Source organism: Sminthopsis crassicaudata, chromosome X (assembly GCF_048593235.1).
Source record: "Sminthopsis crassicaudata isolate SCR6 chromosome X, ASM4859323v1, whole genome shotgun sequence".
Lineage (NCBI taxonomy): Eukaryota > Metazoa > Chordata > Mammalia > Dasyuromorphia > Dasyuridae > Sminthopsis > Sminthopsis crassicaudata.
In genome coordinates this window covers 26,184,740-26,211,259 of record NC_133623.1, presented here as the reverse complement: position 1 = coordinate 26,211,259, position 26,520 = coordinate 26,184,740, and the positions used below count along the sequence as shown (strand labels likewise).

At 32.5% G+C, this 26,520-nt stretch overlaps 1 protein-coding gene across 26 annotated transcripts in view; it reads right to left on the bottom strand.

The window, feature by feature from the left end:
* Nucleotides 1-26,520, bottom strand: part of ATRX (ATRX chromatin remodeler) — a 164,757-nt gene that overhangs the window by 57,909 nt on the left and 80,328 nt on the right. For all 26 annotated transcript variants that reach the window (XR_012483909.1, XM_074277166.1, XM_074277186.1 and 23 more), the window contains 9 exons: nt 17,683-17,831; nt 16,757-16,936; nt 14,671-14,764; nt 12,935-13,037; nt 12,133-12,315; nt 10,647-10,788; nt 9,966-10,075; nt 8,762-8,908; nt 7,813-7,990 (listed from right to left, as the gene is read on the bottom strand). Coding sequence is in view for 25 of the 26 variants with exons in the window: in XM_074277166.1 (XP_074133267.1) it covers nt 7,813-7,990; nt 8,762-8,908; nt 9,966-10,075; nt 10,647-10,788; nt 12,133-12,315; nt 12,935-13,037; nt 14,671-14,764; nt 16,757-16,936; nt 17,683-17,831 (1,286 nt within the window). In the remaining variant the exon portion in view is untranslated. The remainder of the gene's footprint in view (nt 1-7,812; nt 7,991-8,761; nt 8,909-9,965; nt 10,076-10,646; nt 10,789-12,132; nt 12,316-12,934; nt 13,038-14,670; nt 14,765-16,756; nt 16,937-17,682; nt 17,832-26,520) is intronic.

Sequence of the window (26,520 nt, the reverse complement as noted above, 5' to 3'; positions counted from 1 at the left end):
CATTATATAAAGCCCTGTCATTCGTTAATACCTTCCTCCTCCTCTTCTTCTTTTTTTTTTTTTTTTTGGAAAGAAGGGAGGTAATTGGGGTTAAGTGATTTGTCCAGAGTCATAAAAGAGGCACTTAGGTGGCACAGTGGATAGAGCACCAGCCTTGAAGTCAGGAGGTCCCAGAGTTCAAATCTGGTCTCAGACACTTAACACTTCCTAGCTGTGTAACCCTGGGCAAGGCACTTAACCCCAGCCTCAGGGGGAAAAACAAACAAACCAAAAAGAGTCATAAAGGTGTCTGAGGTAGCGTTTCAAAATAAGTCCTACTGACTTCAAGCACAATGCTCCATTTACTTTGGCGAACCCAATATTCTTTGTTGAATACCAATGATTCTCAGGGCTAGAAGGAAACCAATCAAGAAATTTGCTTATGGATTTTATAAAGAAAACCTTATTAAATTGGAATAAGTAAGGGTTTAATAAATCCTTTCTGGCTGACAGTGATAGTCAAGGCCGTAATACTTATGTAACTGTGTTCTTTTATTAATGTGTATTTATTTTTCTAAGTATAATTACATGTTAGCAGGTCTTTTGTTGTTGTTTCCTAACATACAAAGTATCTGATGACCTATAAATTTATTTATTTTTTTTTTCCCTTTCTTACTGAGGCTGAGGTTAAGTGACTTGCCCAGGGTCACACAGCTAGGAAGTGTTAAGTGTCTGAGACCAGATTTGAACTCTGGGACCTCCTGACTTCAAGGCTGGTGCTCTATCCACTGCGCCACCTAGCTGCCCCCTGACCTATAAATTTAGATGTGTCAATTTTCTACTTATTCTAAAGGCTGGAAAAAGTCACCTGAACATTCAAATAAAAGCTGCTGGAAAAAAAAAAAAATCAACTTCATCCAATGTCCTGCTTTCCATTTTCTATAGTAAATAATCAAATCATCATTCAGTTTTCTAATGAAGTTATAAAATAAAGATGAATATAAAAAGAAAATACTCCTTTACTTTTTAAAAAAAATCAAACAATTTTCCTCACATTTATAAGAAATGTGTAATCAAAATAATGAGAATGATACAAATAAGATCTATTGTTCAACTTAAGTTTATCAGTTTCACAGGAAACTGTAATTACATTTAAAAAGCAACTGTTAGATGACTTATGTTGCCACCTATGGGTGGAAAGTAAGATATCACATAGGTCTGACTTCTTAGAACATTCCTATGACCCAAAGAGAAGACTTAAGAGCAATCCCATCCTCCCAATTGAGGAAAGAAGAAATATACCAAATAACTTGTTCAAGGTCACATGAATAACAAATGACAGAATCTGACCTCGGGGTCTCCAGCTCCAAATGAAGCATTTTTATAATATATTACATGGTCTACTTTAAAAGGCAAAAGTTTGAAAATTGAAGATGTTTATTTCAAGGGGATACACACATATGTGTCAATGTATTCCTATATACACATGAACATTTTATTTTCCTTTATGTATTATATATTACTGAAATTAATCTATACCCATAACAAAATCTGAATGGTTTCAACATTTCCCAGAAGAGCATTATAGCTAATATATTCCTGAGATGATTTTTGTATAAACTTTATATGTGTCATATGAGGATCAACCCAGCTAGGTTTCTCAATAGAGAGGGATGTCTAGAAGATGATGGGGCAGTTTCCAAACTCTCATAGGATTAAGAATCACCTGAATATAAGAGACTTTGATCACAGTGTAAATCAAATTGGAGAGCAATATGGAACTGTGCTCAAAAAGTTATCAAACTGTACATCCCCTTTAATCCAGCAGTGTTTCTACTGGGACTGTATTCCAAAGAGATCTTAAAGAAGGGAAAGGGACTCACATGAGCAAAAATGTTTGTGGCAGCTCTCTTTGTAGTGGCAACTAATTGGAAACTGAATGGATGCCCATCAATTGGGGAATAGCTGAATAAGTTATGATATTGAAGGCAACAGAATATTGTTGTTCTATATGAAATGACCAGCAGGGTGATTTCAGAGAGACCTGGAGAGATTTACATAGACTGATGCTAAGTGAAATGAGGAGAACCAGCAACAACAAGACTATACAAAGATCAATTCTGATGGACATGGTTCTCTTCAACAATGAGATAATTTAAACCAGTTCCAACTGTTCAGTGATGAAGAAAGCCTGTAATAGATACACCCAGAGAGAGACTGTGGGGAACTGAGTGTGGACCACATCACAGCATTTTCCCACTTTCTGCTGATATTTGGCTTGCATTTTGTTTTCCTTCTCAGGTTTTTTTTTCTTTCTAGATCCAATTTTTCTTGTGCAGAAAGATAATTTTATAAATACGTATACATAAATTGGATTTAACATATATTTTAATATTTAATATATATTGGACTACCTGCCATCTAAAGGAGGGGATAGGGGGGAAGGAGGGAAAAATTTGGAATAGAAAGTTTTGCAAGGGTCATTGTTGAAAAATTACCCATGCATATGTTTTTAAAATAAAAAGCTTTAAGAAAAAAAAATTAAAATCAACATAATCTAAATCTTGGATGAACTAAAGTATGAAAATAGGTATTAGTTTCCCACAGACATACATATAAATGAAAAACATGATAATTTGGACAAACCACAAGATACGAGAATCTGAAGTGCAAACTTCTTAATTTAATTGTTCCCTTCTACTAAATTTAAAACTACTCTTGAGTTACTTCTTATAAAACGAGGACAGATAACATTTCAAAAATGTGTGAATCTCCTCTTATTTTAGATATTTTTCTTTTTCTCATCTTTTTGTGATGTGACTCTTGACTACCAAGTTGAGTGCTATCTTAGAATCCTTTGCTGGATTATCCCCTAGTGAGGGTACATCCAACTATTTCGACTCTTTAAACTTATTATCTTGGAAATCTTAAAAGTTCCCATTGGTTTAATACAGATGATTTGTTCAGTCATTTCCAATTCTTTGTGACTCCATCTGGGGTTTCATAATCAAGGGATTGGAGCAGCTTGCTATTTCCTTTTTTAAGCTCATTTTACATTTAAGGGAACTAAGGGAAACAAAATTAAGTAAGCTGGGCAGGATTACACATCTCCTATGTATCTGAAGTCAGATTTCAATTGAGGAAAATTAGTCTTCCTAACTTCAAAGGCAGCACTCCATCTACCCCCTACCCACCGTTCCCAAATATATAAATATCCCTCAACTTTCTTCTTAGCTCCAGATTTGATGTGTTATACTTAGATCAAACTCAACCCTAATAAGAGGAGCCACTATTCTTTCTGCAAAAGCAGTTCATGTTTTTAACCTTTGCTAATGCAATCTAGAGCACTACTTCCCTTCAGAAAACCAGGCTGGCAAACACATAGCCAGCCTTAATTCTTCCCTGTTCCACATTTTCCAAATCCATTCTGACAGAATATTTCTCTCCACTCACACTCTCACCATCCTGATTCAAGTCTTCACTCCCTCTTGTCTGGAGTATTTGACCAGCCTCTTTCCTTCTAGTTTCCTTTCTTTCTAGTGCACACTCTTTAAAGCTACCAAATTAACATTCGCAAGATACAAGTTTGACTTCATCACTTCCTTATTAAAAATTTTCGATGAATGTCTATTGGCTTTTGGATATAACACAAATGTTTGTCTAGCATTTAAAGCTATCCACCCACTTCCAATGTTCCTGTCCAGATTTCTTTTGTAACAGTCTCTTTAATACACTCTACATTCTAGTCAAACTTGACCTACTTGCTATTCCCTAAACTTAATGACATCTTCTGCCTTTAGGCATTTTCTTAAATGTACATAAATACAGACACTCAGATATATGTATATAGTTATCCATATGCCTGTCTCTATGCACATACACAGATGTGAAAATAAATTTTTGCATATCTTTTCTTTTTATATCACCTGTAGGCCTTTTATCCTCCTTTTCAGCCAAATGCTTATTGAAATACTATCAATTCTGATTGTATTAATAAGCTATTCCCCATGCCTAGAACACCCTTCAACCTTACCTCTATCAATGTCAATCCAGCTTCCATTCTCATCAGTCAAGTGCCACTTAAACCTACCCTCCTCCTTGTCTCAATCCTTTCTATGTAGACTGAGTATCTGCACAGTAATGGAAGAGCTTGGAAAATCAGTACGGTTTTGGGTTTGTATTTGTATTTAAAGATACTAGAATTATGACTATTATGAATACATAAAATGTATTTTGAACTGAACTATCAAATTGAAATTAGAAAAAAAATTGCCACCAATATGTTTGGAAGTTTTCCATGATTAGGAAACACAAAGTCAAAGAAATGGGGGCAAAACATATTAAACAAGGGGCTCCGGAAGAGCATTTGATTCTTGAGGCAAAATCTACTCAAGAACAAAGAAAATAAGGAGCACACAACAATAAACTGTGCACTAAGTTCAGGATTCTTTGGTGATGTCAATTCATAAAACAAAAGCACAAGATGGCTCTTGGTCGCCTAGTACCCTTCTTTTGCTTCTATAGTAATTTAAGTAAAATTGAAGAAATGAAAAAAACAAGGTGATAAAAATTACATAGTTGTTAAACAAATCATAACTACTAATTTAGCTGTTGGGTACCCTAAATGTAAGATATTTGTTTCACAGTCAACAAATGGATATACTACAGAAGAATGAAAATGCATTAATAATGATATTTTAAGAAAAGGGAAAATGTGAAAGAATAGCAAAACAATGGAAGAACTCAGATTCTCTGTTCAGAGAAGAATAAAGAAGTTGCCAAAGCTGTTTCAATCACACGACCAAAAATTTCTTGGGACACCTATTGATCTTGCATTGCAAGAAGCAAAAAGACAAGAAGACGGCTGTTGAAGGGAAAATCCATCTGAATATTTAAGAATGCAATACTACACTGTTGAGGATGAGACAAATTCTACAAAGAACTTGCCATGGTTCTGCAAATTAATTCAACATATAATGTCATGCAGAAATTTCAAAGCAAAAAGAGGCATGAGAAGAAACTGAAAAAGAAGACTCTATGATCAAGAAATAAATCAAAGAGGTCAAAGGTTTATTGGGAACTCAGAAAACTTATGCCTGTGTTACCCTGAGTATTTGTTTAAGAGTGTCAGATGGCACCGGAAATCACAAGAATAAAACATCACAAAAAAGTGAAATTCATTGACAGGAAACTATTGTTCAAATCATTTCAAAAATCACCTATTCACACCTCCCACTACATTAGGAGGAAATGTCAATTCAATACATAAGTTAAGAGAAGATTCAGAATAAGAATTTAAATGACAGTAGCTCAAATTAATCTATTAAGTCAAATGCTTGACTCTGAAAAACTGGGTATGAAAAAAAAAATCAATTATTGTCATCTTTTCAAAACAATTTACATAGAAAAAATTGTCATCAGAATCCAAAGAAGCCAGAAAAGCCTACAACTAGTCAAACAAATGGTTTTCCAACCAAAGAGGAAGGAAGTAACAGCTGCAAGCAACACTAGATTGAAGAACCAACTGCTCCATAATGGATAATGATGAATGGTATAATTCCCCAAAATAACAAAAACCAAAAGAGAATTAAAAAAAACAAAAAAAACTTATAGGAACAATCACACGATCTAGATCATAGCCAGTGCCATTTCAAGATGAAAATGGAAGAAGGAATGGGTGCAAAATCAAAATTAAAAAGAAAAAGATAAAAGCAAAAAATCTTCAACTCGTTGGATATATTACCCACCAACACACCTTGAGTATCATATGAAGGAAAGCAAATGACACTGAAAAGCAAGACACAAAAGAAAAATTTTTAAGCATTGAAAAATGATGACTTCAAGGTTACTCACCAAGAAGAGATACTAAAACAAGAAACCGGAACTTTAATATCATCCATAAGACAAATATTATGAGAATAGCCTACAGAGTATATGTGTGTTTGTATATAAAAATACACACACACACACACACACACACAATAATTTTATACAAGAGTAGGGTTGGAAACAAACAGGCTTTTGCAGAAATTTCTCAATATTTGATCATATTATAATCAAGGAAAGGACAGAAAGTAGTGGTTCTCAAACAGGGGTCTTTGAGACACTTTCATGGGCACTATAAAATAAAAATTAACTTCATAGTAACACTTAACACATTTAATTTCTAATACAATGAATATTAAAAGATGAAACCCACATAAATGAAGACTTTGGGGAGGGGAATATCTTCAATAATTTCTTAAGAGTGTAAAAGAGTTTCTAAGATCAAAAAAAGTTTGAAAACTGTTGGAGCACAAAATATAATAAAAGCCTTTTATAATTATTATGATTTGTTATCACAGATTGATTACAGTCTTTAAAAGTACACTTGGTACCATATTTTTTCAAAACCCAAATCAAGACACAACTCAAGGATACTGGTTTTGCAAATTCTATTAAAAATTACATTTTCCCTTAAAATCATGACTATATTAAAAAGAAAGGTTTGCTGGAAGCAATGTAATGTAAATAAGACATGGCTATTGAACTTCAAGGAGGTCATAACACTCCAGTATGGAAGATAAGTCTTGAACACAAAAGGTATAATATATGTGAGAATGTGGTTCATAAAAGTAACAGGAACTAAGAACTTTAGAATTCAGAGCAATTTTCTTATTCTTTCTTTGTTAAAAATTTTAATTTTCAAACCATATGCATATATAATTTTCTACATTTACTTTTACAAATCCTTGTGTTCCACATTTTTTTCCTTCCCTTCTCTCCATCCTGTCCCCTAGATGGCAAGTATTCTAATGTATTAAACATGTGCAATTCTTCTATACCTATTTCTACAATTATGTTGCATGTGAAAAATCAGACCACAATGAGGGAAAAAAAATGCAAGCAAACACAACAAAGAGTGAAAATACTGTGTTATGATACATAGTCCCCAGAGTCCTCTCTCTGGGGGCAGTTGGCCCTCTTCATGGCAAGACCATTGGAACTGGTCTGAATCACCTTGCTATTGTAAAGAGCCATGGCCATCCAAACTGATCATTCTATAACCTTGCTATTGTCATATACTAATGATCTTTTGGTTCTACTCACTTCAATTAGCATCCATTCACACACACACACACACACACACACACACAAAAAAAAAAAAAAAAAGAGGTTCAGACCTCCCTGAAATCATCCTGATCATTTCTTACGGAACAATAATATCCCATAACATTCACACAGCATAACTTAATTACAGAGCAATTTTCATATGGAGATCAGGAAATGTTCTAGAGAGAAAAGGCAGTAGTAACTCAGCTGAGCACTCAAGAGTGTTTGGATTTCAGTACCCAAGATGTCATGGGTTAAGAAGAGGCTTTCTAAGTTCAAAAACTAACAACAAAGACAAGAAAGAAAAAAGAACTTAAAGGCTTATACAATAGTATATGGTAAAGAAATATGGCCAATGAAGGTTTACCTTAGAAAGCACAAGCTGATAGTGGTATACTAGGGTCATCAGATCCCAAATTTACAAGTGCAAGTGAGATGAGAGGTCACTGAACTAGTCTTCCACATACATTTTCCAGATGAGAAAAATCAGGTGCAGCGGAGCAGAGAAGGGACTTAATCAACATTATACAGGCACAGATTGGCAGAGAAAGGACCTGAGAACTGATTCTCTGTCAGCTAGTCCACTATGCCTCTGATCCACACCATCAGCAGGTACAGATTAGAGGGAAGCATAACTGAAGAGTAGGAGATCAGGGAGTGGAACATTAAAAAGAATAGATTTATTTATTGAAGAATTAAATTAAAATTCGTGTCTTGATCTCGTGCATAAAAACAGCTTACCTGGGTCAACAAGAGCTTTGTTAAATATTTCTTTTAGTTTCCTACTCTTGACATTTCTTCCTTGAGCAAGATTTCGATACATTTCATAGCCAATAATCATGACACCCCCATCTTCCTGCCACCTTTGCAGCATGTAGCTTCTCTCCTGAGGGCGTTTCACAGTTGCTAATTCAGAGACCTATCATGGGAGTGAGGGAGGAGGGGGACAAAACAGTTTTTAAAAGACGTTTTTAATAATAAATGAAAAAAATATTTAGACAGTGACATCCTGTAATTTTAAAGTTACAACATCATAAATAGCAATTTCTATTTAATATCCTTCAACTGTACAACTGACAAAGACATAATCATACTGACAACCTCTTCTTCTGGATATTCTCTGGTCATTCTCAAAAGCATGCCTTCTTATATTCACTTTTTTCACTAGTTCATAATACCACAAAATTTTGCACTAAGCCTTCTCACATCTTCACATACTTCACCTTAGTTATATGCTCTACTCACTGACTTGAAATACTAACCCAAATCTATTTGTCCATTCCCATTTTCTTCATAGAAACCAAGTCCCACAAGTGAATCAATTATACCTATCACTTTCTTCCTCCATCCCAATTGTCTTAGTTCCATATGCCTGATCTACTCAAAATTTCAATCATTTTGGATTATTTACTAAACTTAAAATCCATACAGATGCTAATATTCTAACTTTTACTTATGTACCATTTTCTGTTATTTCTTCTCTTTTCCGAAAACTATTTCCTTTTCTTACCCCAACAGCTCTCCTATTAATAACTATAAAATACCATTTCAATAGCCAGCGAAAATTTTGGTAAGTTTTTGAAAGAGAAATGAGGAAAGGGTAGAGAAGAAGCCATCTAGTCCAACCCAACAATGAATCATGAATACTACCTATAGTGTCCAAAAAGACAAACAATGATGAAAAAAGTACCTCAAGCTTCTCCTCATCGTCCAAACCATCTTGCCATTTTTCAAATTCATTCATCCAGTTCAAAGCAGTGTTAAGGGGACATACAACCAGAGCTGTACTAAAATCCAATTTGTCACATAACAAAACTGTATGAAGAAAACTCACCACCTACCCAAAAACAAAACAAAACATTCAGAATGTTTAAATTAATAAAAAATATTTAAAAAAATATGGTTGAAAATCCTTATTTAATTCCTTGAGCAGCCAAAAAGGTGTTAAGACAAAGAGTAATAACTAAATTTATACAACACTCTACAATTAAAAAGAATAAAATCAGCAATAGAATAATTCTGAATGAAGACAAAGTAGAAAACAAGTCCTTCACAAGAAAAAATGACCAATAAATGTCACGGCAGTAAAAGGTAGTGCTAAGCAGACAATTTATTATCTCCTTCAAATACGCAATAAAAGCTAATGGCTCTCTAATTGCAGAAATTTGCTGCAAAATTGTAAGGGATCCTAGTAACATCTAATAAAGCAATATCCTCCGTTAATATCATTAAGGATCTAGTAAAAACTACAACATAGTAATATGTCATAGAGAGAAGTCAATTCCTTACGGTAATAGAATAATGGAACTACAAGCAAACTAAACAAGCCTGAGTTATCAGAAGCCATTTTGTCTTAACATGAAATAACTAATAAGGTTTTTACAAGTTTTGTATAGAGGTGGAATTTGGGCAATACTGTATTAAAGACATGATTAAAAGATAGTGAGTCAGGCAATGTTACGCAGAGTACTCCTGTAAGGCAGTATTTATACATTTAAAAAAATGTTTGATTAAAGTTATATGAATACACGTACAATTATTTCATCTTTGTTAAAAAAAAAAATTATAGAAATATATATGAGAACAATAGTTTTCAATTTAGAATTCCTGAAATAAGTATATTATATATATATGTGTATATATATATATATATATATATATATATATATATATATATATTTCATACTGTATTAAAAATGTAAAAGTACTAATAGAGTTCTAATGACAATGTTATATATACATGAATTTTTTAAGTGTGTGTGTGTGTGTGTGTGTGTGTGTGTGTGTGTGTGTGTATAAAATCAATTACATATTTATCTTCCAGAACTGAAAAATTTTAAAGATTGTCATCCTCACAAGTACCTACTAGGACCTTCATATTTATTACTTCCTACCTGTAATGTCTTTCCCAGACCCATGCAGTGGGCAAGAATGCATCCAGAACCTGCAGATTTCTTGGTTTTACTCACAGATTCACAACAACAATCCCACATGAACTGAACACCTAAGGAAAACAATTTAAATTAGAAAGTTCAACATAAAAATACTTCAAGACCAAAATTAAGCTTTCAAAAATACATAAAGCAAAGATGTCATATTTCATTCAGAATCAAAAGTATTAAGATAAAAATTACAGGCATATACAAATCAATTTTATGTCAACTATCAAAATTTCTATCCTTGAGCCACAAAGGTCACTGGGAAAAAAACCATTCAAGTAATTAGATAAAATATCTAAACTTTTTTCAAGTCTAAATCTATAATGTTAAGTATAACTATCTTCACTCCAAGAGGATGAGATACAATATTTCATACAAAATGACAAGCATGACTAAGTGTTATGATTTAAATTTATGTTTAACAGCAATACTTTAGGCTGCAAACATGGAGGAGTTGAGAGCTGCATAAGTTCTCATGAATAAAAATAGCTAATGACTCAAGGACACTAAGAGTAAATATTCAAAACTGTAAGTTGTAAATTTTTGAATACAGATTTCTACACTTTTAAAATTAAGTAATCTAATTTGAGAGATAAGTGAAAGAGAGGTATCAAAATGCCTAACTTATTTTCTTACCATCTACTTGATGGGGTTTCAATTTGGTTACCATGTTTCTGTGAACCTGTACTAAAGGTTCTTTGGTTTCTTCATCTTCATCTAAAACCAATTTTGTTGTAATTGGACATTTAATAGGTGAAGCGTCTTCAATTTCTATCACCTGAATGGAAAGAGAAACATAAATACTCCTGTTCAAAAATACTATTCTAGTCATTGGGAAGGTTGAGGAATTAAACCAGTTCAATAGCATGCAGAATATGAAAGGAAAAAAATAGGGTCAAATGAAATTAATATAAATATAAATTTAAATATAAAAATAATATATAATATATTATAATATTATTAATATTATATATATAATAATAAATATAAATGTAATTAATATAACACTGGGACCATTCTTGGGCTTTGATGTAACAGCTCTCAGTTCTTCCACTAACTTACCCCATGCATCTACATTTCCAATTTTCTCTTACATAGTGTTTTCCCTAACTAGAATAAAAACTTATCAAGAGAAGGAACTTGCATCCTCAGTGTTGACCACAAAACATAAGACATAGTAAGCATTTAATTTCATTACTTCACTTATGAACACAGCAATTAATAATCACTTCATATTAAAAACTAAGAACGTGGCTGCTAAACACTGAACAGTCATTATTCTATGCTGAAATAAAAAACCAAAAGTATTTAAAAACAAAGAGAAGCCTGAGGATTTCAGTCACATTAAGTGGAGTGAACATAGCAAATTCTACATCTACCTGATGTTAGACTTGGTCAGGATAAAAAAGCAATGAACTACTACTGTCTACCAAAGGGCAAGCTAGTGAAAACTAGTCTTCTTCACAAAATAAAAGTAAAGGGCTCAAAGACGGTCCTAGCATTTTCTAAGTGCTGAGAGAGGGAATAGTTCTTTTACAAAAAAATGAAAGGACTTCACTGTGTACATGTGGGGGAAGAGAAAGAAGCAGGAAGGAGAAGGGAGAAGGTAATGAAGAAGAATATAAAAGAGTATTATATGGAAGAGAAATTGTCTTATCTTATTTGGACAAGGGATGAGAAATATCAAAAATGATTTATATAAGTAGTGAGGAGCCAGATCAAGGTTCAAGTTAAGAATAAACTTCACATTAATTAAAACACAACAAAAGTGGAAGGAGTAAGGGTAGGAGGTCTCTCTACCAACAGAAGCCTTCAAAGAAAGGCTATGTATTAGGTCTATCATAGAGAAAATTCTTATATAGGGAGGAATTGGACTAGATGGCAATTTAGAGTATATAAAACAATTAAAGAAAACACCAAATAAATTTCTGCAAAAAAGTAAAAACATAAAACAAACAACCAATTAAAACTCCCCTGTTAACTGGAGAGTTGGCTAAGTGAATGCGAATGTGGCTCTCACTTCACCGACCTCATATACTGATAGCCTCAATAACAGTTAAGGTATGATCCAGATACAGTTTTTTTATTTGAATCGAGGGATTACTATAGCTTAATGAATTACCTCTCTTAATTTCTCTCTCTCTCGCTCTCTCTCTGCAATACGCTTTCGTCTTTCTTCTTCCTCTTTTAAGGCATTTTGAGTTTCAGTTCTCAGTTTGTCATCTTTAAGAATTTTTCGAATTTTCTTTCTTCCCTTTCCAGGAGACTTAGAATCATCATTTTCATCTTCTTCTTCAGAATTGCTCTAAAATTAAATGATCATAAATAATTAAGAAATTTTAAAATTCGATAAAATCGTAAGTAAAAGAATACAAATTTAATTTTATGAGTCACAAGGATTATTGACTTCTAGTGAATAGAGTAATATATATGAAAAATCAAAAAAGCCTGCCTATTATGTGAAATATATGAAAAATTCAAGAATGGTAAAGAAACATTGAACACAATTGTTTATTATACAATATTATGCACTACAATTATACTGATATTCAAACATTTTTAGTATAAGATGACAAGAGTTGTCTAAAAATCCAACAAGAGAATGAACTTGGTGGCAGTAGCGAATTACAAAATGAAAGCATTTTAAAATTAAAATATCTAACTTGTGTTTATACTTGCCCAAGTGCTTATCATATTGTATATCAGTATATGTGATGAATACTCAATAAACCAATGAATGAATAAAATGAGGTGATTTAAATTTTTTCTATAATTTACCTACACTAAAGTTCTATAGTTTTTCAGATTTGTCTTAAAATTACTATTTACCAAACAGTTATACTGAAAGGGGACTTTCCTCTTAGTGGAGAAAATGCTATCACAATTATATAACTACAGCATGATGCGCATATATCATCCCTTACCTTATTTTCACTTGAAGAATCCTCTTGAACCTTAATGCGCCTTCTTTTCTTCTTTTGTTTATAGCTCCGTTGATTTTCTTCCATCTCTGCTTTCTTTGCGGATCTGAAAGGTTAAAAATATTCTCACTGATTAAAAGCCTTATCTTACAGTATGTATCTTCATTTACATGCATGGTTAAAATAGTAAAAGAAAGTAAATTCTTTATAATAAATTGGCAAAAACAGTAACCTAAGAAAAAAGTTCAGAGGAATAAGATACCTGTAACAAATATGGATTTCCTTGCAAAGGCTTTTCTAGTCCTATGATTTTACAAATGGCATATATTACAAGAAAACACATATTAAGGATGGAAATATGGACTATAATCTCTCTAAGACATTATTACCCCTTGCACAAATCTAGCCACTCTCTTTTTGCACTCCCCTTGCTGTTACCAGAAATGTCTGTGTTTCTTTTTTCCTTTATTCCTTTTCACAAATACGCAAATTATAAAACATTATCAGGCACTTTTTAACTGTAGTTTTTCTCAAGCCTATTCCATCTCTGTAGATTTTAAGCTCTAAGGCCAGGGCCAGAATTGTTTCATCATTTTGTATCCCCAATAAATACTGGCACATCTCATATTGATAGTACTTCATTATCCATAGTACCCTTTAGCAAGATATAGTTTCTTTCCTTATCTACCTAAATTAGATCGATTTTTGCTTTTGCTTGATCTGAGAAGAAAATGGCTACCCCTGCTTTTTTTTTACTTCACCTGAAGCAGATTCTACTCGAGCCTTTTACTTTTACTCTGTAGGTATGGCTCTGCTTTAAATGTGTTTCTTGTAAACAACATATTGTAGGATTCTGGATGGACACATATCATAAAGACAGAATAGGTAATTCTTTATAAACATTCAGAACAAATAATAAAACAATATATATGAATCCACACTATTATTAATATGAAAACTGATAACATAAGACTCCTAATTGTACAAGAGCTACCAATAGAGGGAGAGTAATAATGCATGACTGTTTCAATTTGAACATAGCCAACAAGAAAACAAGGTAGTACTATTTATAGAACTGAAATCAAGAGAAAAAAGGGAACAAACAACTTTAATATATCACTATTCCCTTTAAATTTGATAAAATTATCATCTATTTTAAGTCTAACTTTTATTCCTTTTGTTTGAAATTATTTTCTAAAGCATAGATGTCTAAAGACTTGTAAATAAAGCTAAGTGCCATCTGAATGATTTTCTGTCCCGTCTTCCCATCCTGCAATATATACTTCATCAAATTGGTAAATGGATACCTATCTATAAACATATAATAACTATATAATGGACAATGTTCTGGGGGGAAACAGGACAGGAAATCTTTCAGGTAGTCACTCATATACATTTAAAGTTTAACATAATTAGCTGGTCTTCTCAACTTGTTGCTGCTACCTTTGTGTAACTGAATGCTGCCAGGAGTCATGTTAGCAGGTAGCAATCAATTAGAAATTATAACTGAAAATGAAATTCATTAATCATCATTAGATTGCTACAGCCCATGCTTGCATGACGTTTTGATCCAAGAGACCACTAAGAAGAAACATAATCAAGATATTAGCTCTGAACTGTCTAAGTTCCAGAAAGTCAAAGAGCAGAAAAAGGAAGAAATTAAGATAGGAATAACATACTGAGATGTCTATTTAAAACAGAAGACAACAACAGAAAAAAGACAAGGCTCTAAGCTTTACCTTGTTCTAGGACGCTGATCATCTTCAGACTCACTCACTTCTTCACTTACCCCTGATTCTTGAAAATCAGTATCAACTGAATCTTCACTGCTCACTTGATAGAAATTAAAACACAGAATTATCAACTGTAATGAGATAGAATGGTAGCATAATCAATTCTTCACTGACCTTACACTGACAGAGAACATGAAAGATGTATATTAAAACACAATTATTGTGGTATGGAGTTACTCCTGTTGGCATTCCTCCTGCCCTGGATGGATGAGAGACTAAGTGAGTGCCCCAGGCCATAAATCACATCTATAGCCAGCCACTGGCCATGCCAATCATCTTACCAATTGCCTTCCTATGGGATATTTTTAACTATGAAAGGGTAGAAAAGAAGAGGAGAAAACTGCAGTAAAACCAAAAACAAACAAACCAACTTGGAAAGTGTGTTGTTAACAGCAATGCTTCATGAATTTCACACAATTTCATATTACTTTGGGAAGAAAGATTCAGAATATTAAAAATTAATGTGTTTTTATTACTTTCAACTATATTAAAGTTGGGGGGCATCTAGGTGGCACAGTAGATAGAGCACCAGCCCTGAATTTAGGAGGACCCGAGTTCAAATCTGATCTCAGACACTTAACACTTCCTAGCTGTGTGACCCTGAGCTAGTCACTTAACCCATCCTCAGGGGAAAAAAAAACAAACATTATATTAAAGTTGGATAAGAGTTTCTGAGTAAAGATTTTTGATGTTAAAAAAAATGAAATTTTACAAGTCCTTGAAACACTGTTTGCTTCCTTACTAAAGCAACACATTTCACCCCCATAAAATATTTATTACACTATTAATTATTTTACCACATCTTTTTCTCGCAGCTAGAACAAAACTAAGTTTCAAGGCAGGCACTTTCCAAATACTGTCAGGATCTAAAAAGTAGGATATTTAAATGTTAATATGAAGAGTGAAAGAAAGACCAAATCTCTCTAAAGAATCCTCAAAAAGAAAAGAAAGGAGAGGGGTGAAAGAAGAAGAGAGGGGAGAGGAGTAGAGGAGAGGAGAGGAAAGGAAGAGGAAAAAGAAAAAAGAAAAAAACCTCAAGGAAACCTAGAAGTGAGCACTGAAAAGAACAACTGTAATAAATTATGATTATACAGCCCTGATATTTATTTCAAAGCTCAGCTAAGGAGAACAGAACAATACTACATAAAAAGAGCTTTAAATTCTATTTAGAATTTCCTAAATTCACAATTAGCAACACTAAAACGACAGCATCATGAAGTAGAAAAAGCCTTGCCTGGACTTGGAGACTTCAGTTTGTTCAAATGCCACTTTTGGAAATGAGTAGCTGAATGACCCTGGTAATTCACTTAACTTTGGTGGGCCTCGGTTTCCTCCACTGACATTAGGCAAATCAGGGGAATAGTGTCTACCTCAGAGAGTTGTCATGGAGAACAAAGGGCAGAACATATGTAAAGCACTCTGTAAACCTTAAAGTAGTAGAAAAATAATTATCGATTATCTATATTTAAATATAATCTATTTTAAAGATTAAACTTAAAATCAGTACGGCAAGGAAAAAGATTTGAGACTTTCTCCAAAAAAGGGACTCACACTTAAAATTGAACTTCATAGTTCCTGCCATAACTAAGAAAAGATGCAAAGTGAGGATGCTAATACCAGAGGAGCAAGACAAGAGAAACCAAATACACACATGCACCAACATCTCTAAATGACTGTAATAACAATATAATTTGACAATTTAGTAGACTATTTGACTTTCCACATAACTGAAATATATAGGATTCCATAAGGTCAGAAGATATCTGTGTGACAACTCCCAACACTAAGCCAAATCTCTAGATGTTCTAACTTAGCAGCCTGGTCTGAGAATGTTGCCTGGGGATCCTTGGATGTTATGGGATTTGCTACAGTCATAGAGGTGATGTCAGAATTAAGATACATAGAACCTAGGTCTCTTTAATTCTAAGACCAACACTGTCAATGATGACACAATGTTTATCTCTACTATTTATCTGGATAACTTCTCTTTTTAAATCAGCTTTTCCTCTGAATTTTAAATCTTATTTCTAACCTTTCCTCCTATTTCTGCGTTTGGTTTCTTTTGTCTCTTTGGGTCTTGACTTCTTTTCTTCTCCAGACTCTCCATCACTCACAGACAGTTTGTGCCGTAACAGTCTGTGACGGTACCGGGGCTTTTTAGATTGCTCAGAGTCAGAATCTGTGTCAGAGTTGCCGTGCTCATCATTTTCATCTAAATATGAAATTGCAGATAACAGTTAACATTGTTGCTCCAAGTCAAGTCAACAAAGACAGAAAAATATTGTACATAGAAAAAGCAACATTGTGCAATGATCTTTTGACAAGTTTCGTTCTCAGCAATACAATGATGCAATATCATTACAAAAAATTCATAATGGAAATTCCTTACCACATCCAGCTAAAGAACCAAGGAGCCTGAAAGCCAATTGCAGCATACCATTTTTACTGTTTTTCTCCTTGTTCTGATTATAATTAGTCATAATATGACTAATGTGAAAAAATGTTAAATATAATTGTATATGTATAAACTATATCAGGTTGCTTGATATCTTGGAGACAGTAAGGAGGGAGAAAAAAATTTGGAACTCAAAATCTTATAAAAGTGAATGTTGAAAACTACAAGTAACTAAAAAATAAAATACTACAAAGGGGGAAAAATAAACTTGTTGCTTTTTAAAATGTCAATGGTAAAATTTCTGAGACAATTATCTGAGTAAGATTCCATTGAAATACCACATAAATAAAAAAAAATTGTCTATTTTCCTAGAAATCGGGGCTAATTATCATTTGCTAATTATCTACATCATAGATATGTGGTATTATCATTGGGCAAATTATAAACTTTGAAGAATCAAAGTCATCTCTCTAATAAAGAGAATGAATAAAGGTAATACAATAAACCAGGAAGCTATATACACATGCTTCTGCAAGTTACCAAATTAGAACATCATATAGTACCTTTTAGGGGCTCACTCTCATCACCGGTGTTCTCTTCATTTTGTTTTACAACTCTTTTTTTGATTTTAGCTGGTTCTTCATCTGAAGATGCATCCTCATCAGAGGAAATATTAGCCTGGATTTCTTCTAAGAGCATCTTTTTGGCGATTCTTGAGAATAAGAAAGAAAAGAAAACAAACTATGTAGTCTGTGGGTAAGAGAATGAAATAGAATCAGAAATAATTTGAATATTGAAAAAAGGCTTAGAAAAATTATGCTAGAAAAATTACACTAATAAGCACAATAGATAGAACATACATTTGAATAAGCTACATTATTATAGTTTAGAAAATACCAATTTAAAAACTTTTAGAATGCTTTTTAACATAAAACATTTTCAAATTTGACACAATTCAATTATATACTGAATATCTTATCTGAACAAAATTCTCCATGTAATTTAGACATAATATAAATAGGAATTAGAATTTCTTCTAATCTTTCTTATTCCATCATCACATCTGAACAAGTGAGAAGGTAGAGAGGCTAACTAGACAAAACTCAGAGAAAATATAGTAGGACATATGACCACCAGAACAAATGGGAAAATTAATAAGCAATAAAGTACAAGTCTTTGCTCAGAGGTAGTTTTTTAAGTCATCATAACATAAACCAATCATTTTCCAACCTGAAAAACACAAAACCATTTTAAACCCTAGGTCAATTCACCATCAACAAGCATTTCAGAAAGTGCTTGTTATAAGCCAGGCACTGCACTAAATGATGGTGACACAAATACAAAGAATGAACAAGCTCTCAGAGCCTTCAACCAGTATCTTAAGACTGGGAGTTACAGAGAAGCAGCTGTCTGCACTAGTCAAAAGGGGTTTCAAAACCAAGGAGTTCCAACAAGCAATCAAATCTAAAGTCAACACCAAAACAAATTCGAGGGCATATATCTTTCAGAACCTTTTATAGTAAATTATTCACCACCTAAACTTTAAACACCATAAACATGCAAAACAAACTACAATTAAGTATCATGAACCTGAAAATGTACAAAAAATATTTACACATATATATATTCTAACCTTTAAGGTTCTTATGCCAAGAAGTAGCAAATTTTAAAATTAAAACTCAGAATAACAGTTATTTTAAAAATTCTAAAGATTTAAAGAAGCTAAAAGTCCAAAACAACCAATTAAATAAACAAAACACACTAAGCTCTAGAAATACAAAGACTATATTCTTACAACAATAGAATATCACAGCCGGTTATATAGCCAATGTCAAAAAGTAGTCATCAAAGCATTCTGGTGTAAGCCAAAATGTTTCCATACATCTGCACACAGCAGAATTCACAAAAGATCACATTAAAACTATCTAAACAAGTTCCAAAATCACAAAGGGTGCCATTCCATAAGATGAAAAAGAAAGATTCCACTACACTCTGCAGTAGGTTAAGGAACACCAACATTCAGAGTGAAATACCAACTGAAATTTTACAAGTAGAATAGGAAAATTTCTATTCATTTTAAGTTCATAACGATTCTCCAGACTAGATAGCATGCACTCATAACTCACTAGATAAGTAATATATACTCAAGGAAAGGATGATGTTAAAGTACCTGTTGTTTGACGTTGTATATCAAGGGTTGTTTCATTGCTCCTGGTATTGAAAGCTATCTCAAAACAAATGAAAACACTAAGGCAAGATTGGCGTTCAATCGCATACATGTTTATAAATTGAGCTTTGTGATTACTTTATTATCAAATAGATTACTATTATTGAATATTTTGAAAAATAGATGAGGACTGATGGCTAAAACTAATCCTGTGCTTACCTGTGAGTTTACCTTGCTGAGGGTTGCTTTCCTGATCTAGGCTGGCTAGAATGAGACAAGAGATAGAAATACTCGGATGGGCCTATGAAGTATGTTTCCTCTTTGAGAAGCTTCCATATTTCTCCTCGCTCTGTCCCCCAAAATCAGAAGGAAAATTATTTCCAATTCATATTGGCTCTACTTAATAAATTTAATAGCCAACATATATATTCTTCCTAAAACTTGGCTTCATAAGATGGAAAAATTGTAACATAATACTAAACCGATTTAACTTATCCGTTATTTCCAGTTTAACAAAAACTAGTAAACATAATGAAGAAAATAATTATACGGTTATCGTATCCATATCCAAAACAATAGAAGCCAAATATGGGTAAGAGCAACCTCATATCAGTAATAACAAGTAGAAAATAAATATCCTTCAAATCAATAATCTGTTTTTCTTCTTATATGTCTATATGTAGGAATGAAGACTCCTCAAGATTAACTTGTTGATATGATTGTGTGTATAAATGCCTTATGATGAGAAAGGATAAGATATAATAAATATAGAATGCTGGCACTGGAATTAGAAGACACCAAATTTACCAGTTATCTAGGAAACTTACTCATTTGATCTTGAACATGCCCTGGACCTCAGTTGCCTAATTTGCAAAGTTAGGGGATTTGGCAAAGATGATCCTTGAGGCCTCTTCCAGGACTAAATGTATGATTATAAATTGAAAAACTACACATACACTGTGCACTAAAGATATTAAGCACATGACAAAAGCAACGAATGATTGAACACACAACATCAAGGTGTAAGAAAATGCCATTACCACTTTTAGAAGGAGCTATGTGCTTTGAAAACAGCACTTTATTGGCATATCTTACAACGATGGAATTTCATTTGGAAAACCAAAAAGACTTCAGGATAATCTTCAACGAAAAAAAACATGCTATTGTTGAGATAGCAAGTGGTAGGTATCTCACCAGAAAGCCTGCTGTGTTATGCCATAAATCTGTCACCTTAGCTCTGCAATTTCAAGTCAGAGACTTCAAGGTCATCACTGGTCATGAGTCACGCAAGGATGGTAAAGCATCACTTCCAGAGCTCATAGTTGGATCCACACAGTGCATGTACAGGCATGGTCCCCAGAAGATTCTATTTGATGTGATCTTTCCTGAAGCTTTATTTACAAGAAATTTTTGGAAAGCCATTGAGATGACTATCACACTCACTAAAAAACTTGTGGCTCGGGACTATGTCCTGGATCAATTATACTATCCAGATCAGAAATGATTCAATAACAGGATTTAAAAGTATAGATTTTTACTTTTATTTTTTTATGGCAGCTAAACTTCTGAAGAAATAGAGACATTATTACACCATTGTCCTGAAAATGTGGGAAAAACAAGGGAAAAAACCAAAACAACACTGGGAAGGATGGGGAGACAACAGCCCTTTTCTACAAAAAACCAAACATGAAGTAAACTGAATAAAATAGCTGGAACACTAACAAAATTAACACTTTAACACAACTTCCTAGTGGACATAAACAAATAAAAATGGAACAACATAAAAGTACTGAGTACAACAGAACAAAAACTAACAAGCAAAAAGAAATACAGGAAGGCCAACAAGAGAATTGACTTAATGCAGAAAGTAAATGACGAATTATTGTTCTTAAACATTTTTAAAAATAGCAGGAATACTACAACAACAAAAAAAAAGAATGTGGGGTAGGTTAAACCTTTGAGAATCTTTTATGTAGTGTATTTTCAACTGGCAGAAGATCAAAAGAATGAATTATCATTTGCCTCTTGGTAACTTCAGATAAAAAGGTCAAACCTGAGTGTCAGAAAACTTCATACTTTTTTCACCTAGTCCAATCTCCACAACAGAGAAAGAAAATGAGGTCCATAGAGGGCAAGTGACATTAAAGTCAGTACTGAAAGAGTTGACATTTAATAAAGTCATTTTTAACACTCAGTCTTGGGCTTATTCAACTGATGCATACTTTCTGCCAAATAGTGTCTTTTCTAGAAGACATAGAGAAGGTTGGATTTTGTTACAGTTAAGGAAATAGTTAAGGATGCAAAACTAGATGGGTGGTTACAACACATTCATAAATAAGGAAGCTCAGGCTTGATTTCTAAATTTGAACAATAAAAGATATATGTAAAAATTCTACAACATTTAAAAGTGTTCCATTATTAGATTGGTGTCATTTTTAAGATGGCAAGAGATAAGTGTAAAATCTACTACTTTGAAGGAACACTGAAAACAGGATCAAAGAGAAGCACTAAGGAGAAATTATATTTTTGGAAGTTCAAGCAATTGAGCTTTAATAATCACATGCTTGTTGGGAATTTAGAAAGAAGATTGCTTTTCACAGTTTCACATAACTGTAGTATAAAAACTTGACATTTAAAAAAAATTCGTCTTTGGAAGTTACAAAAATCTTAACTAAAGTATTTAATATCTAAAAGAACATAAAAACTAAAAATATATGTATTCCATATATTATTGTATATCCTACAAGTTATCTAAGTAAAAACTCTACTATTAGGAAGAATAAATCCTCAATAATAGAGCTATTTTCACATACTTTTGAAACAACAAAATGTAAATTCAATCAATGAACAAAAATGCCTATTATATTCTGGAGACTGCTACTCACTGGGGACACATACACACACAAAAAAAGAAATAATTTCTGCCCTCGAGGAGCTTACAATCTGTCTATGATGAAACCTACATATAAGTTCATACACAAAACAGAATATTTTTAGGAGATATGCTAGCAGAAGACAGGAACAATGGGAGAAAAAAGCTGGATAACTTTAATTTAACAAAGCTTAAACTTAGCATTGGCAGGATTTAAAGACGTAGACAGGATGAGAAAGTATGTTCCAGGAATGAGATTCAATGGTCCAAACCATGGGGACTACTGGAGACAGAATGTCATGAAGGAGGTTCCTTGGAAAATAAGTTTGGCTAAACAATAATGCATGTGGAGGGGAATAATAAAACTGGAATGTTAGAATGGATCCAGTTTATTAAGGGAGTTAAAGGTCAAATATAGGAGTTTGCATTTGATATTGGAAATAACAGGAAGTTACTGGAGTTTAATGAATTAAGAGATCATCAGCTTAAACTTGTACATTAGGAATACCACTTTGGAAGCAGAATGAAGGATGGATAGGATAAAAGTCACTGGAGGGAGGGAAATCAATTAGGATGCAATTACAAAAATACAGAATTAAAGGTGATGGGAGCCAAAATTAGAGTGGCTACAAAGTGTGTGGAAAGATGGCTATAAATGTGAATGATGTTGGCAAGGGAGAACTGACAAGACTTTGGAAATAACTGGATACATGGTAGGAAGAAGAGTAAAGAGTTTAAGAAAACTCTAAACTTGAGAATATAGATGACAGAAAAGATGGTGATGCTATCATGAGATATAAGAAAATTAAAAGTGTGTGTTAGAGAGAATAAACAGTGGTGGCTGTGATGGAGGCAGTGATCATGAATTCTACTGTGGACATATGGAGTATAAAATGGCTGTGGAACACTTACTTGGAAATATCCAAAGACAAATGCTGATGTGAAACTGGAGCTCGTGAAAAAGAGCTAAATATAGAAAACTGGGAGTTATATGCACAAAGATAATTGATCTAGTGGAAGCTGATAAGGATTTTTTATGATAGATATTTATAATCCTATACTATATGCAATATTAACTGAAAGTGGTCATCTAACTTCAAGGTTAGATGGTTATTTCAACATATTTGGTACAAGGGAACGCTTTGTATTCAATTATATGATGTAGTTGCTGCCATGAATTGATAGACTTCTCAAAAATCTTTCACGGATAGATTTAATACCAATGAGAAAATTACATGAATAGACTCTATACTGTTTTTTGTTAAGTTTCTGAAAACAAAAGTCTTGAAAGTACAAAAATGTATTCCGTTTGAGTATATCCATCACAAGTCTCCCTCTGTTTAAAATTAGGACTACTGATTTTGTTCCTTCTAAAGTCATTAATAAGATTCCCTTGCTAAATTTAAATTGATAAATTTATATTCAAATATATATTTATCATTTAAATGATAAATTCATAATTTAAAACTATTCAGAAAAAAATTCTTCTGCCATATTATATGTAATAATCAAGATGACTTTTAACTATGCTTTCCTTGTCCTTTTCTGAAAAAGGCACTAAGAAAAGAATAATCAAATGACTAAGATAAAAAACAAAATACAAAAAAATCAATGAGTTATATTCAAAATGAGAAGACCCTCTTTTAAAGTACTGAGCTGCTATATTAAATTGTAATGAGTATTTTTCATATTTGATATATATTGAAAAAGGGATGTATATGAACTCCCAAACATGGGTATGATTACACTTTATTAAGGTTTTAAAAAAAAAAAAAAAATCACAATAACTTTTTAGAGCAAATCAAAAATTATGGCCAAATCAAATTGAAGAACTGCTCACCAATCTTCACTAGGAGAAAGTGATTACTGACAAGTAAAATTTAGATCTAATTTGACCACCTTAGGATCAGGTTTACATGGTTCGAATTTAGCATAAATAATTCAAGTATTTAAAGCAAAGTACACGATCTTCAGAACAATAGGTAAATTCATTATACCAGGAATTCCCAAATTTTTTTAATTATGTGAAAATACTTAGGTTGAAGAGGGACAGCAATGATCTGCATCAATCAGTCAGAAAAGTAGTAGTAGCCAATTACCTTCCTGTCACAAAGAGTAAAGTGTGGCTAAAGGATGTTTAAATCAATCAACATTTATTAAGTACCTACTAGGTGCCACACTATGTGGTACCATTTATTAACTTGGACTTACTAAGTTTTACTAATATTTAATCAGGTACTTACCTGAACCTTAAAGAATCAGGACTTATTTTATGAAATATTGATCCTGTCAGTCTAAAACTATGTCATGTACTAAAAAATTTTATTCCAGCCAGAGGAGTACAAAAAGATTTATCTGTGGTAAAGAGGAAGCAGTTTCCCAAAATATATTATACAGGGAAACATCGCATATTTCATAGATAAAAATGAGTAGGACCACCAGGAATAATTTTCATAAAAGGAAAAATATAAGCAGTCTTCATAAATGATTACAGATTAACCAAATGTAAAGAGAGTATATGAATACCTGATAGGTATTCCAAAGAGAAAGCTCAACAATTGTACTACTTAAGGGATTTTAGATTTACTCACGTCTTTAATGTTTATGCAAATCAGATGCACATTTAGCAAAATATCTTCATTATAATGAACAATTCCGGAGAATCCAATGTCTTCACAAAGTACTGCTGGGGCCAATGAGTATGAGACCATCATCAGAAGCCCTTTCTTAACACAAAACATGAAAAGGGCTACCAATTTAAAAAAATAAAACAAAACAAAACAAAACTATAGCTAATATGACAAAACAACTGATTTAATGTTTTCTGGGTGGAAAGGAGTAAGTGCTATTACACAGAGCATTCCCTGAAAATTCAAAGGACTCAAGGAAATACCCACTATAATCATAAACTCTAAATTGAAAGCAATTTCTTATAATTTCTAAAAAAGTTCTAGATTCAATAAGGGTCCTAATCTCTTTGCCTCAGAAAACTGTGATCAGATTTATTCTAGTAACAACTTTTAGAAAAATATTTTTAAAAATTTCCTTGGGGGGAACTCAATTTGATTTTCAAAATACTCGCTTGTAATATGTTCAAGAACTTGAAAAATGCAGCCTGAGAAATGCATTATTACAATGAAATCAATGATAAATGATTTGTGTAAACCATTTTCCTGACAATCGTCATAAATTTTAGATTTCTGACGTTTTACACGAGAAACAACCCAGTAAAGTAATTTCATGTACGGACCTAAATTCTCTTAAAATGAGGTCAATTTCATTAAATGTGGAATAAAAAAATAAATTTTAATCACATGTGACATTCTCAAGAGTTCATACTCAAAAACAAACAAAAGCTCATGAAGATATTTCAACACTCAAAAGAGCATGGATATTTTCAATCAAAAACATTAACAGGAATCAAAATACCAAAACAAATCTCAAACTAATAAGAAACATGAAATGAAATGTTCCTAAAAGGGACTTTTTTTTCAAGGAAGTAAAAGCACAAAATTTGCAAAACATATAATTTTAATCACTATTTTCTGATCAGGAAACTGAGAAAAATCTAATCTAAGATTTAAGTAAGATTTTGAAATTAGCACAAAAGGGAACATTGATCTCATATAACCTTGGATAAGGCTATTACTGTTCATTTCTTGTGCGTATATTTCATTTGTGCACATTTAGGGTGAATTAATGTTATGATGAAAACTTCCTTATTTGTTTATGCACTGTAACAAAACATTATATTTTAAATTTATCTATTTACATAAACTATTAAAATTGCAAGTATGATTACCTATTGTTTTCTTTAATATATCAAAAGGAACTGGAAATCACTCAATTTCAAAGGTAGAATCTTTATCTACCTAGAAAACTCTGTATTTAGCTAGTAAAACAATATGGAGAACGAGTGCAAGTATGTTTTCAGTCACAAGAATCACATGATATTAAATTTCAAAGAGACCTTAGAGATGAATTAGTTCAAATCTTTTACATTGGAACTGGGAACACAGGTCTCATGATTTCTAATCTAACACCCCATCTACTACACAATTCTGGCACACGTTTGACAAAAGTTAATCTAATTTTGGAAGTGATCTACCAAAATTCTTTATCTAAAAAGCTAGAAAACACTTTATCATAATTCAACCCTTAAACGAGCCATTAAAACTTAAATTAAATGCTTGAACAAGAAAAATGTTTTACAAAAATTTATTGCATCCAACAAAACTTAGGCATTCTGCATTAATACACTATTTACCTCTTAATAAACATAAATACTTGGAACATAGTACAATACTGCTAAAAAAAAAAAAAAGCAGAAGCAGAAATAATAAAAAAAATAAATACAGCAAA